Source organism: Cottoperca gobio, chromosome 14 (assembly GCF_900634415.1).
Source record: "Cottoperca gobio chromosome 14, fCotGob3.1, whole genome shotgun sequence".
NCBI classification, from domain to species: Eukaryota; Metazoa; Chordata; class Actinopteri; order Perciformes; family Bovichtidae; genus Cottoperca; species Cottoperca gobio.
In genome coordinates this window covers 11,294,948-11,307,043 of record NC_041368.1, presented here as the reverse complement: position 1 = coordinate 11,307,043, position 12,096 = coordinate 11,294,948, and the positions used below count along the sequence as shown (strand labels likewise).

Here is a 12,096-nt window from a genome sequence, read left to right as displayed (position 1 = left end):
TCCTTTATCCTTTGTCAGGTAGTATGTTGTGGAAGTGAATTTGTATTCCAAATATGTTAAGGTATTTATTGGGACTTTTTTCCCCTGGCTTTATTAGAAAGCATACAGTAGAGAGCTGACAGGAAATGAAGGGAGAGAGAGTCCTGGCCAGACTAGATCAGGGGACGTTGGGATCACATGGTCAGCGTCTTAAACCCCTAGGCCACCAGGCTGCCTCAAACAAATAGTTTATAACGACTATTAACATAATCATATTGGACGTCAACTTTTCCCCAATCTTTATTTATAAAGATATGGAGACAAATAATATTTGCATTCCTGTCTAATGTTCATAACAAAACTATTTGTTTTGTGTATGATTTATTTGCTTTGTTTCAATGGCCATGTCTTTTGTCTCCATACGCTCAAACTTAACATTTATTGATGGTACTAATAGTCTTGAAATAGTAGGGATAACTAATGGCGCCGTCATTATAAACAACAAAGTAAAGCTGAAGTGAAGCTTTGTTTTGCTTGACATTTTTGTAATCGGATGAGTGTTTGACAGTATAATTGACATACCAAAGATCCTGACTCAAATACATGCAGAAATTGATATTTCCTAGCTGCTAATGTGCTGTTTATCCGTCTGCGTTGAAATAGAAGATTACGAACCTAAGGCAGCTGTCTGTGTTGTTTTCCTCACTATTAGTCATTGGGCTGTATCTGCTGTGGTGTTGTATGGCTTAACGCTCACACTATCAAGATTGCATTGCATTAGGATATATCATATCTCTTTTATAAACTTGCTCAGCACGAATGAAAAGAATGAACCGGTCCAGCAAATGTGGATGGTTCTTGATGTGTTTGCAGATGTTCATTCGATACAAGCCTCCTACTTCTGCAGTGCTTGAATTAATCCTTACCATTGTTATAGACTTTAGTAACCTTGAAGGCAGTGAGTGGCTGGAGGTGCTGTGACTGAACAAGTTGAGTCATATTATTCTGGAAAGTGGAAATCATACCTAATTTACATTTCTTTCCCTTTTATTTGTTTATCTAATTTTATTTTACATATATAGTTATATGTGAGAATTAAATGAATGTGGCTTTGGTTTTCTGACAAACGCACACAGTATAGTAATTAATATTAAGTATATTAGTTAAAAAGAAAACACAAAAGAGGCCTTTGCATAACAATTCTCTGTCGAAAGTGCCGCGATGTGCGAAGATGGGCACATCATCACAGTCTTCCTCTTCTTCTTTTTTTTTTTTTTTAAACCGTGTGGCTGCCTTTTGTCCGGTTATGAAAACATTCAGACTAGGATGAATGTGAATGAGACATATGGAGAAACACAGCCTGGGGCTTCAAAACACACATGCTGGTAATTCAGAACATATTTAACATTTTTCATGATGCTTTGTTCAGTTTAGAAATATGCAACTCACAGCAGCTGTTCCTGAAGATGTTTCGAGGCCGGTATGAACAGAGGAGATCATAACACATGATTTTGCACACAAGAAGTAACAGTTGAGAGCTTAACAAGGCAGTAGATTGATGTGAGGTTGGCATTATGGCTGAACAATTAATCTGAATATTATATAATATAGTGCAATATCCAAATCGCTGAGGGCGCAATATTTGGTAAATGCATAATGTGTCAAAATCCCATTCTGAATGATTAATTGTGGTGCTGCAGAGATGTCCCTACTAATTATATTCTACAGGCTTAAGAAAAAATCCTTCCAAAAAAATCACACCATGATCATTTAAATTTTCTTTTTTTTTTCTTTAAATGAAAATGAGATAATGATGCAATATCGTGAACATATCGCGATTGCATTCAGTCAAAATAATCGACTATTTTATATTATATTTATTATTATATCATTTTATGTATACTGTATACATTTTAAATCAGTTCAGCCCTGGTTGTTTAAAAATAAAAAATATGTAAAGCAGTTATAAAATAAACCTACCAATGGGTATGTTTAAATGCAATATATAAAAGTATCATGGCAGTGTGATAACATTCATTTTGCTTTGAACAGCTTATGATTTCAATCTTAATTTCTTGCAACCTGTAAAACCCATAAACCCCTATGTTTTCTTGTAAGAAACAAATTCTATACGGCGCTGAGTAATTCCATATGAATGACGCTCGGTCCAGATATATCCGCAGTTTTGATGTTTTAGGTGAGGCAGGAAACAACCCAAGAGGAAAGGAGGAGAAAAGGCCTGGCTGAGCAGCTGTTATGGGCAGATCGAAATCGTACTCATCAGATAGGATTTGGAAGTAAAGCCAAATCAGTGAGCTAAACTCTGACTTGCTCTTGTTTAAGTATAGCAGGTGCTCCGTCTTCTGCAGTTAATTATGGCTGAAGGCGTTATTAGTTCATGCTGTATCTGTCTCTTGTTGGTACATCCAGAACATCAGATGTTTGTCAAGGCAGTAATGTATCATCTTGTGTAATACCGGTGAGTCGGGATAATACTGTTGCATATTTTTTGTTGAGCTTGAGATTTGGTAAAATTCTCATTATTGATTTGACAGGCTTAACAAACTCTTCGAGGTGTTATTCCTCCGCAAAAAAAAAAAAGAAATCGGTAAAGATTGACAGCACAGATATGAAACATTTATGTTTTAATTTCTTGTCTATTCCGTTGGTATCACACAGGCACACCTGTGGACCTGCTCACACACTTAAGTTGGGGAAAAAGCTGCAAGCTTTGATAAGCCTTTTCCTTTTAGCTTAAACACCACACCATCATGCTAGTGTAGATATGCCTTAAGAGAGGAAGAGAGTTTACCCAGGAGCCGCATTAATATATGAAATCCCTTTTATAAGATGTGAACTTAAGATATAGGCAGTTTCTCTCCCCCAGATCTCCCACAGCCGCATGCAGCCATCTGTATTAAAAGGCTGTAGAAGGGGAGAGTTGTCATTTATTATGTTGACATATCAGGTTGTATAATGTCTTGAGAAAATCCACTTTTGTTCTGTGTGATATCACGTTTCTTCATATAACAAAGCTGTACCGAAAGTATTATTTTGAAAAAGTCTTGTTAGGGTAATGTAAAGAGGCCATAAGGGGAGAAATACTTGCCGATACACTGGAGAGGCCAGTTTTGCTTAAAAGTGAGGAAAAAGCTCTTGACACTGACTACAGCTACTTCACCAGTAGTGCATCTTTAGCACGTCACTAGTCATGCCCTTGTGCTCCGTGTGAACTGAACTGTGTAAACTTGTGTAGTTGCTATCTGAGATACCCACATGGCAAAAGGCTTACATACTGTAATTGCAGAGCCCTTTGAAAACCACATCACATTAGAGGCTGCTAGTCAATTGTTCATAAAGGGTACTGCTACCATTTAGATGGTTTCAGTAATTTAATCAAAGGAAAAAAGGACCCCATACAACCTACAGTACAGTCAGCTGTAGATAACAGATGCCTCTAAAAATCATACCTGTATTACCCGTAAGAACAATTATTTTTATTATTATTATTATTATTATTATTATTATTATTATTATTATTATTATTATTATTATTATTATTATTATTTTATTATTTTATATTTGCACTAGTATCCAGGTTTCTCAAGTTCCATGTAAACATCATATCCCAAATAAGATCAAAAACAGGATAGAACTCTACTTGGTTATTCACATCCTGTATACATGTTTCTAACAATATCCAGGTTTTCTGATTACCTTGTTTTCTCGCTATCTGAGTTCTGTACTAACAAAGAAGCCTGGAAAGGGTGTTTATATGCCACAGTATTATAGGTAGCATAACCTTATCCAGGTTTCTGAAACCAGGAAGAGATGTGCAAAACATAACCAGGGTGCTCCAAAATCCCAATCATAGCCAGGATACAAGTACGCATGTTAACACTCTGTGACATGAATTCGTCACATGTGTGAATTAGGTCTGGCACCAGTTTAAAAGTAGGGTTTTGTTCCGGTTTCTACATAAAATCAAATAGTAGTAGGTTAACTAAATAGTGGCTGTTTTTCAATCATGCATTTTGATTGCTGAAACTTAACGATTATTTTCAGTTAATCTGCTGATCATTCTTTTGATTAATTGATCAATTGGTGATTGATCAACATTGGATCCAAGGTAAAGTCTGCAATTGTCTTGTTTTGTCTAACCAACAGTCCAAAATCCAAAATATAATTATTTAAACAAGCAAAAGCAGCACATTTTCTCATTTGAGAAGCCTAACATGACATTTATTTTCTTTGATTTTTTTACTCTCCTAAACCGATAAATCAATTATCAAAATAGTTGCTGGCGATTGACTAATTGACTAATCTTTGTGGTTCTAGATTATACCATAAATTACTTTCTATTAATCCCAATATTATATTTAGACCATATCTCCGAGCCCTACCTGTTTAAGATCATTCACAGGTGTGTTAAACTATTGCTTCCACTCTGAAACAAAGAAAACAACAATAGACAATGTTGTTGTTCATCAGTCAAGTCAATCCATGTAAAGTTTATTTCTATGCTCCTTAATAAATGTTATGACCTTCATATCTCAGTCTTACAATAAAACAATAAATGAAAGGTAATTTCCAGGTGTTTACCTGCTTAATAGCGCTGGATTCCCTCGTTTGAACAGCTAATCTGGCAACTAATAAAACCTAATGTTCAAAGGTGGAGCACATTCATATTCAGAGCAGATTGTTCATTCAACTCCAAGTCAGGTTTCTAAATATTTATGTGCTGTTTAGTTTGCATGCACTGCTTGTAATGTGTTCATGATAGAGACATTTCCTAGAGGGGGATTATTAAAGTACGTTAACTGCTACTAGATGATAATCATACAGCTGGATGAGAGGTCTAGCTTTCTACACGGCTGTTCTTAAATTTATGTGTTTTTGGTACACATTTTCCCTAAACATTGCCCTCTCTACTTCTACATCAGCTTGTGATTTGTTCCCAGAATGTATTTCAACAAACCACAGAGAGTATGCTTAAACTTGTTGCATTCAGTTGATGGAAAATTACAATGAAAGCGATAGCACAGTGGGAACAAGAGTGTTATCCTCTCCGAACCCATTAAGAAATGACTTCCTCGAAAACAAAATAGACTAAAACATGCAAGGTAAATCACTAATAGGCTAGGGCTATTATACAGTGTTAAAACCTTTTAAGATTTAGATGAAAACAGACTTGAGGGAAATAACATTTGCAAGCACTCTATGGGGAATTACTGAAACAAGTGCACTACCCAGGTCCGGTTGACTGATCCCAAACACTGATGGTATGCGTGTTATGCACCGGAAATGTTTCAGGAAGGAAGTAACAGGTCAAACCGAGACAACATAGTCTCTGGTTCAAAGGTACGGTTATCCTGTGCTTAGGGCAGTGCATATTTTTAAACATAAAAATCCCATGCACATAATTATGTAAACCAAAGGGAAACAATTGCTACACCTCCCCTCCTCCTGTTCAGATTTCTCAAAGGAGTCATTCATCATAAGATGTGACCTAAAAAGGTGCTGCTATAGGATTTCTCAGAAGGATTGGTTAGTAAGTCCTCTTTGCCTAATTTGGTTGCATTGCTCCGAGTGTGATTTAAACATTCTGCTGTAGCCTCATTTTAAACACAATTCTGTGCATATAATTGCCTCTTTTAAAAATATCGTACTTTCAACTGACAGAAAACTATGTGACCCCCATTTCCGCTGTGTTTAAGTGCTCTCTTGTGCATGGTGAGGAAGCTTCATGGTGAAAAGAAATTCTCAGCAGGACGGGAAAACAATTAGTTTACACAGTATGTTGAAATTAGGTTTAATAGGTTTTGTTTAGGCTTAAAAAGTGGGATACGTTTCCAAGTATATAGGACTTTGGTATTCAAAGCATAATGTGTTGTCTTTGCTCAAATAGGGCGCACAGAATAATTGAGTTTGAATTGGTTATGCCTGGGGCTAAGTGCAAAAACAAATCTTTAAATGAAATTCATTACAAGCAGGGTTGCCATACCCAGGTGTTATTGAATTCATTTCTCATTTTGACTTGATTTAGAAAGATAACCGTAATAACTGAGACTGACGGAAAAGATGACAATGACATTGCACATCATGGTTTCCCTTCAAACGCATTAAAACGTACTCAGTCTCAGTGTCTTAATTGATCTGTGCAGATGGTGTCTTTATGTTCTTGTGTTCCTTAATTCACTTTATTTCCATTGTTTTTCTCAGCAGGAAGAGATGTCTTTTTCATAAAGATATCCATCTGTGCTGAAGGAGTAATTTTTATGAAAATATAGAATTGGTACACTAATTGTAGATATTTCAGTAACACGGCAGAATATGAAACAACATCTGTTATATAACATAACAATAATTCTGTTAAACACAAATGCAAATGTCTTCTCTTTTACAATTTCGTTGGGATCCAGACAAAGACCATTTAGGATGCTGTTCGAGATATTTCCTCTACACTGCAAGGTTGATGAGCCCCCCCCCCCCCCCCCCACATAGCTTCATACCAGTGAAATTAATGAGGAAAATGTAGCTAATGAGATAACAAGCACAAGATGGAGAAACAGGCTGATCTGACGCATCCTCCTGGTTATTTGGCAATATCTGGAGGCGTCGGCGCCCTCAGACTCTCATTTTCTCCCTGTCATATTCAATCAGCGATTCCTGCCTAAAATAAAAACGAGTCTCTGCTGCGACCATGACCAGCAGAACGATGGTGTGGCTGGCCTCCACATTAACTTTCCTCTTCTTTAAAAAAAAATAAAATAAAAAATAGTTATGGTTCTTTTTTTTTTTTTAATATACTTTATCAGTTGGCAGCACCAGAAAATGATTTGGTAGCGCCAATATTTTGGCCAGTTTCTAGCAGTAGTTGATATGTGCTTTCCTAAAGTACATCGCTCAATTCCATTTAAAATTGCCTCAAAAGCCATTGAGCTTCATCAATTGTAGAACATTTGTAAGTAATGAGGTCAGTGATATTGGCCAGCTCTCTTCAAATCCTCATAATAACACATTTTGTACTGCCATTAGTCAATGCTCAAGATATAAATTCTTGAAGGCTATTTTGTTTTTAACCTAAAGGTCTACTGCCCAGTGACAATCCTGACAAACTTACTTAACTTGAAATGAAATGAAAGCAGTTATTTGGCCAAATCTCTGCACCAGTCTAAGTATTGGCTGCTGTAGTGTAGGGTTTCATGTTCTGACTAATAAGGTTATGTTACTGCATAGTGTATTAAAGGATTTACTAATGAACTGGTCAGGGATCGGCATTGAATTTACCTTTTGTGATTTTTTTATTCAGTAAACTCACGATTGACACATCCAGGGGACGCACCCAATTTTTCCCCTTATAATGCTACATTACACCGTTTTCCTTGATTACGGGAGAGTTTAAATAATTTTTCGGTATTGGCTGTGTATCGGGGGATCTAGTGTTTAGCTTGAATTGTTTAGGTTTACTGCTACATGGCTACATGGGTAATAGGATGTTAAGCTATCCATAACCATGACTCAGCCTTTCCTTAGTAAAACTGAACCAGAGTGGCGCAGTGGAGTGAAGGGGAAAGAATGAGGTCAGATTTGACAAAAGTCAGATCTGATATTGCAGAGCCATTGTGTTAAACAAAATTCCACCTTCCTATGTTCTTATCATCACTTTGTTGGGCTATTCATGTGCACTTAATTAGAATTGCAATAATTTTACTGCTCTTGAATGCAGATTTAGTGTCAAAAATGCTTCTCAAATTCAAAAGCAGGCTGTCTGTATCGCCACAGGCTGATTATGCAGCTTTTGTATATCTTAATGGTGCAGATAAATTGTTAACTTTTTGAGTTGAAAATATCACATTTTAATACGTTTTGAATATGTATTACTGCTATTGAAGTCCTAGTATTTATTCGTGACCACACAGGATTTAAAATGTGAATGCTTGCACTATGGGGTCCTTTTGTGGGCTCACAGTTTTAGAAATATTTTTATTAAACACCTGTTCATTGTCTTCTGCAATCGCAACAAAATCACAGCTTTTCTTTTAACAACAATTTTGCTATTCTTTTGTCATTCTCAGATTGATCCTAAGGTTGCCTTTCCACGTCGCGCCCAGCCTAAGGTAAGAATAAATTGGTCACTAACCCTGCTAAAAAAAAAAATATTATGTCTCATGTCACTAGCTTACCTAATTTGTGTGCTCACACAGCAGACACAAAGAGGCAGTGATTGTCTGTTATTGTTGAGAAATGCCTGGTCTGGCTCCATTGTTCTCACCTATGCTGTCTATGTCTATGCTGTTTCACCAAAGCAATTAAAGTTGGACATATTAGACTTAAAGGAAATGTTCAGCATGATTGGGGTTATGTTGTGTTTTGTTGTTGTATTACATCAGTTTTATATCCACATTTTTTTCTTGTGCTTTTATGCTTACATTTGTATTTCATCCCTCATTATAGTTGTTTTTAATGTCAAAAGGTGTCAAATTAACTCTTTTGTTATTATTACAAAATAGTTCCATGACAATTTCTTTACCTGCACTAGGAATAAAGCTTTTTTGTGAAGTGTGAAACAAACAAGCTTTACTGACGGTGGGCTCTAATATATCTGCACTTTGCTATTGGTTGCAAGTTTTATTCAGGTGTAGAAAAGAGGACATCTAAGAAAGTGGAATCAAGATCCTCCCGTCTAGTGTTGGCTGTTATAGTGTTTTTGAGGGGGCACGTTAATGTAAAATGATGAGAGTTTTATTCTTAAATGAAAGAAATGATTGGTGACTTCTCTCTGACAGTGATGAATTACATTTACTGGCACAATTATACATCTATTGAGTTGTTTTCTGTAGCATTTGGAGTTCAATGGTATTGAATGACATAAGTGATTAAGAAATATCTGTAATTGTGGTGCATGTAGAAATAGTCACAATTAGCATTGAAACAATGGGTGATTTAAAAGACAAGCCATACTCCAATCACGCAGGAACTGTCGTATGAGCTCCTCGTGATGCGTATTATCTTTTCATTTTCTTGATTACTGGTCTCAAGCAGTTCTATTGACTATTAAATATTCAGCGTGTGCAGATGGTGCTGTGGCGTAGTCAAGGGCTTTGTTGACATGCCCTCTCACACCATCCCCCAGGTTTAGTGTGAATGCACAGTACAGTGTAGCTCTATTCAACATCGCTATCAGGGCTTTTTCCACCTAAACCAGGTGGAAATCGATAATAGATTTTCTCCTTCCCACAGAATCCTAGAGAGGCATTGTTAAAGAGTTGGTCAGGTTTCAAATGAGGAATTGGCAGTGGAGGCTTTCAAAGCCAGAGCACATGGTGACTTAAGGATATCGGCATATGGGTGAGAAACTAGCAGTGTTTCTCCACATTTTCTTACTCGCTAAGTGTATCACTTTAACTTCTTCTGTTGTGAGCCTTGCTCTTGAAAGTTAAGGGTGCAATAAAACTGCTTGGATGCTTGATGATGCTTCCAATTTTTTTTAGGAAACTCCTTTTTCTGTCGTGGTTATTGTTAATCTTTTTTTAAACACTTATATTCTTTTTTTAGCAATGACTGAGAGAAAGAAATGCAATATTTTCGCACTGTTCTACAACATATTTGTCATTCTACCTTGCCCGGTTCATAACTCAGTGAAATAATGACACCATAACAGAATTTGTGGTACTGAAAAAGCCTTGTACCAATGATTTATAAAATGGCTATAGGGCAAGCTTGTTAGCAAAGAAAAATGGTTGTATTGAATGTGGATTATAAAGGATCTAAAAGCAATGGGATTAAGCCAGATATATTAACATTGCATGGGTTTGTACTTTATGTTCAATTGATTTAAGACCTTTAAAAGAAGTCCCAGAGTTTCCCATTGAGAACGTCCTTTCTGTTTTGCATTTGCTTTCTTTTGTCCCTCTTTCCCTTCCACTGTCTGCCCGCCTGGCTGCTTATGCAGCTGTTGAATAGACTTCTTCTTGTTTAAAGAAGCTCTGCTTGGCAGGTGCCTCAGTGGCACGGGCTTCGGGGAGCAAATCGTGACGAGACCAATCAGCGTTAATTTTCTCACGGCTAACAATGACCTCACAAGTAACCCTGCCAGTGACCTCCCACTGCTGAATGCTGCAGTATGGTAAAACTATACAGTATGTACAGCACGTAGAGTAATGCTGAAAACAGACAGGAAGTGAAGGTGAACACAGAGGACATTTCACTGTAAACAACTGAAGGTGTTTGCACCGGGATGACAGGATCACAGGAAAAACAACTTGTATCAGCAGGCCTAACTGACACTGCCCCAAAGCATGGACATTTCCATTATTAAGAGACGCTCAGAAACAGAAAGCAGGAGTTTGGCAACAAACAATCATTAGGCTATAACGAAACAGACACCCTTGCTATAATTCATTTAAATCTGAGTTGACTTATGGCAAAGTCGACTTGCTCAGAGGATTTGTATTGGTACGTACAATTCTGGAAAATCCTTCGGGCTTTGTTTAAACCTGAATTGTAGGTTATGATATGTCTTGATGAGACATAAATATCACAAAAAAACGATCGGTATTGGCATCACAAATCAAGCACAGAATGCGAATTATATCTGTGTTGCCCTCTGTGTTTGAGAATCTTTTATATGTTTGATTTTTAGTAATCTAGGTTTTTTTTGACCATGTGCACTAGAATATTGGTAAAGGGCCATGAGGAGAGATAACCACAGCTCCTGACAATTAAAGAAGACGTACCAGAGAAATGCAAACTGACACACGCACATTACTAATGAATAATGTCGCACATCTAAAGCTTATCTGAAGACTTAAAAGTGAACATTTTGTGTTAGAAATAGAAGCTGTGAAGGTATCAGTGCAGACTAGTTCACAGATATACAGGGATTAGGTTTCTTCTGTTGATGATTGACAGATGAGAACGAAAGGATTAAACAAACATGATTAGATGCAAGGTGATTTATGCACATTCATTCATGTCTAGCCTCCTCCTTGCCTTTTCAGCCTGGCTGGGTTTAGCCGTGGCTTTATTAGATCGGCAGCTAAAAGTACAGTTTTAGAATTCCAGGATTTCAACATTAATGTTTCAGCAACTCAACATAGAGTTTCACAACAAGCTATTCTTAATCTAATGCCATTATTGCAATAGCTAAAGGCTGCAACTAACAAATATTTTCATTATCGATTAATCTACCAATTATGTTTTTTAAATAATTTATTAATCGTTTAGTCAATATAATGCCAGAAAATAGGGAGAAATGTCCATCCCAGTCCCTCAAAGTCCAAAGTGATGTCTTTAAATATCTTGTTTTGTCAGTTTGAAACCCAAACATATTAATTTTAATGTAATATAAAACAGAGAAAAGCAGGAAAATTCCTTACTGTAATTGTAATAGTAAAGTATTGTTTCATATTTTTGCATGAAACATCACTTTAACGATTAGTCGATAATCAAAACCGTTGGTGATTATTTTTCTATTGCTCAATGTATGATTTATTAAAGCGTAAATGCAATGTATAATTGAACTACACCATGGTCACATCACTTCACCGCAACTAATCTAAAGGCGGACAAGTGTTCGGAGCGATGACGTTTAGTCGTTTTTATTTATCTACTTATTAGCAACTGCCCGTTTTAGACGCGTACAAAATACTACAAAGTTCACAAGTCGGATATTTACTGATTTTATGTTGTGGAACAAAACGTTAACATTTCTTAAGCTTGTGTAAACCACAGACCTAATTTCATACATCTAACGAAAAACCCATTCAAGAAACCCATTGACCTTGAGACAAGGGAACCGGAAGTGTAAAAAAGCTGAGTCATATCTGGGTTTAAGAACTCATTCGTGCGGCACTATATTGCTCACTGCATTAATTTCTCCTGTCCGTTAAGGGAACGCTTCTTAGCACAACTTCACAGTAAGAAATATATAGGACAAAATCTGCAGTCCTCATTCTGTGTTAAAATGCATTAGCTGAAGCTAATATAATGCCTCAATAGTCAAACATTTTAACCTATCCTTTAACTCCAGATGGACTAGTTTTTCAACCGAAATTATCCAAGCTTGTTTTAGAGTCCTGCTCCTTATTCTTTCCCATCTAAAATTGTAGCCTG

At 36.6% G+C, this 12,096-nt stretch overlaps 1 protein-coding gene across 13 annotated transcripts in view; it reads left to right on the top strand.

Annotated features, from left to right (window-relative positions):
* msi2b (musashi RNA-binding protein 2b) overlaps positions 1–12,096 on the top strand; it is a 259,405-nt gene that overhangs the window by 7,777 nt on the left and 239,532 nt on the right. For all 13 annotated transcript variants that reach the window (XM_029447406.1, XM_029447404.1, XM_029447400.1 and 10 more), the window contains exon 5: positions 8,058–8,099. In XM_029447406.1, coding sequence (XP_029303266.1) covers positions 8,058–8,099 — 42 coding nt within the window. The remainder of the gene's footprint in view (positions 1–8,057; positions 8,100–12,096) is intronic.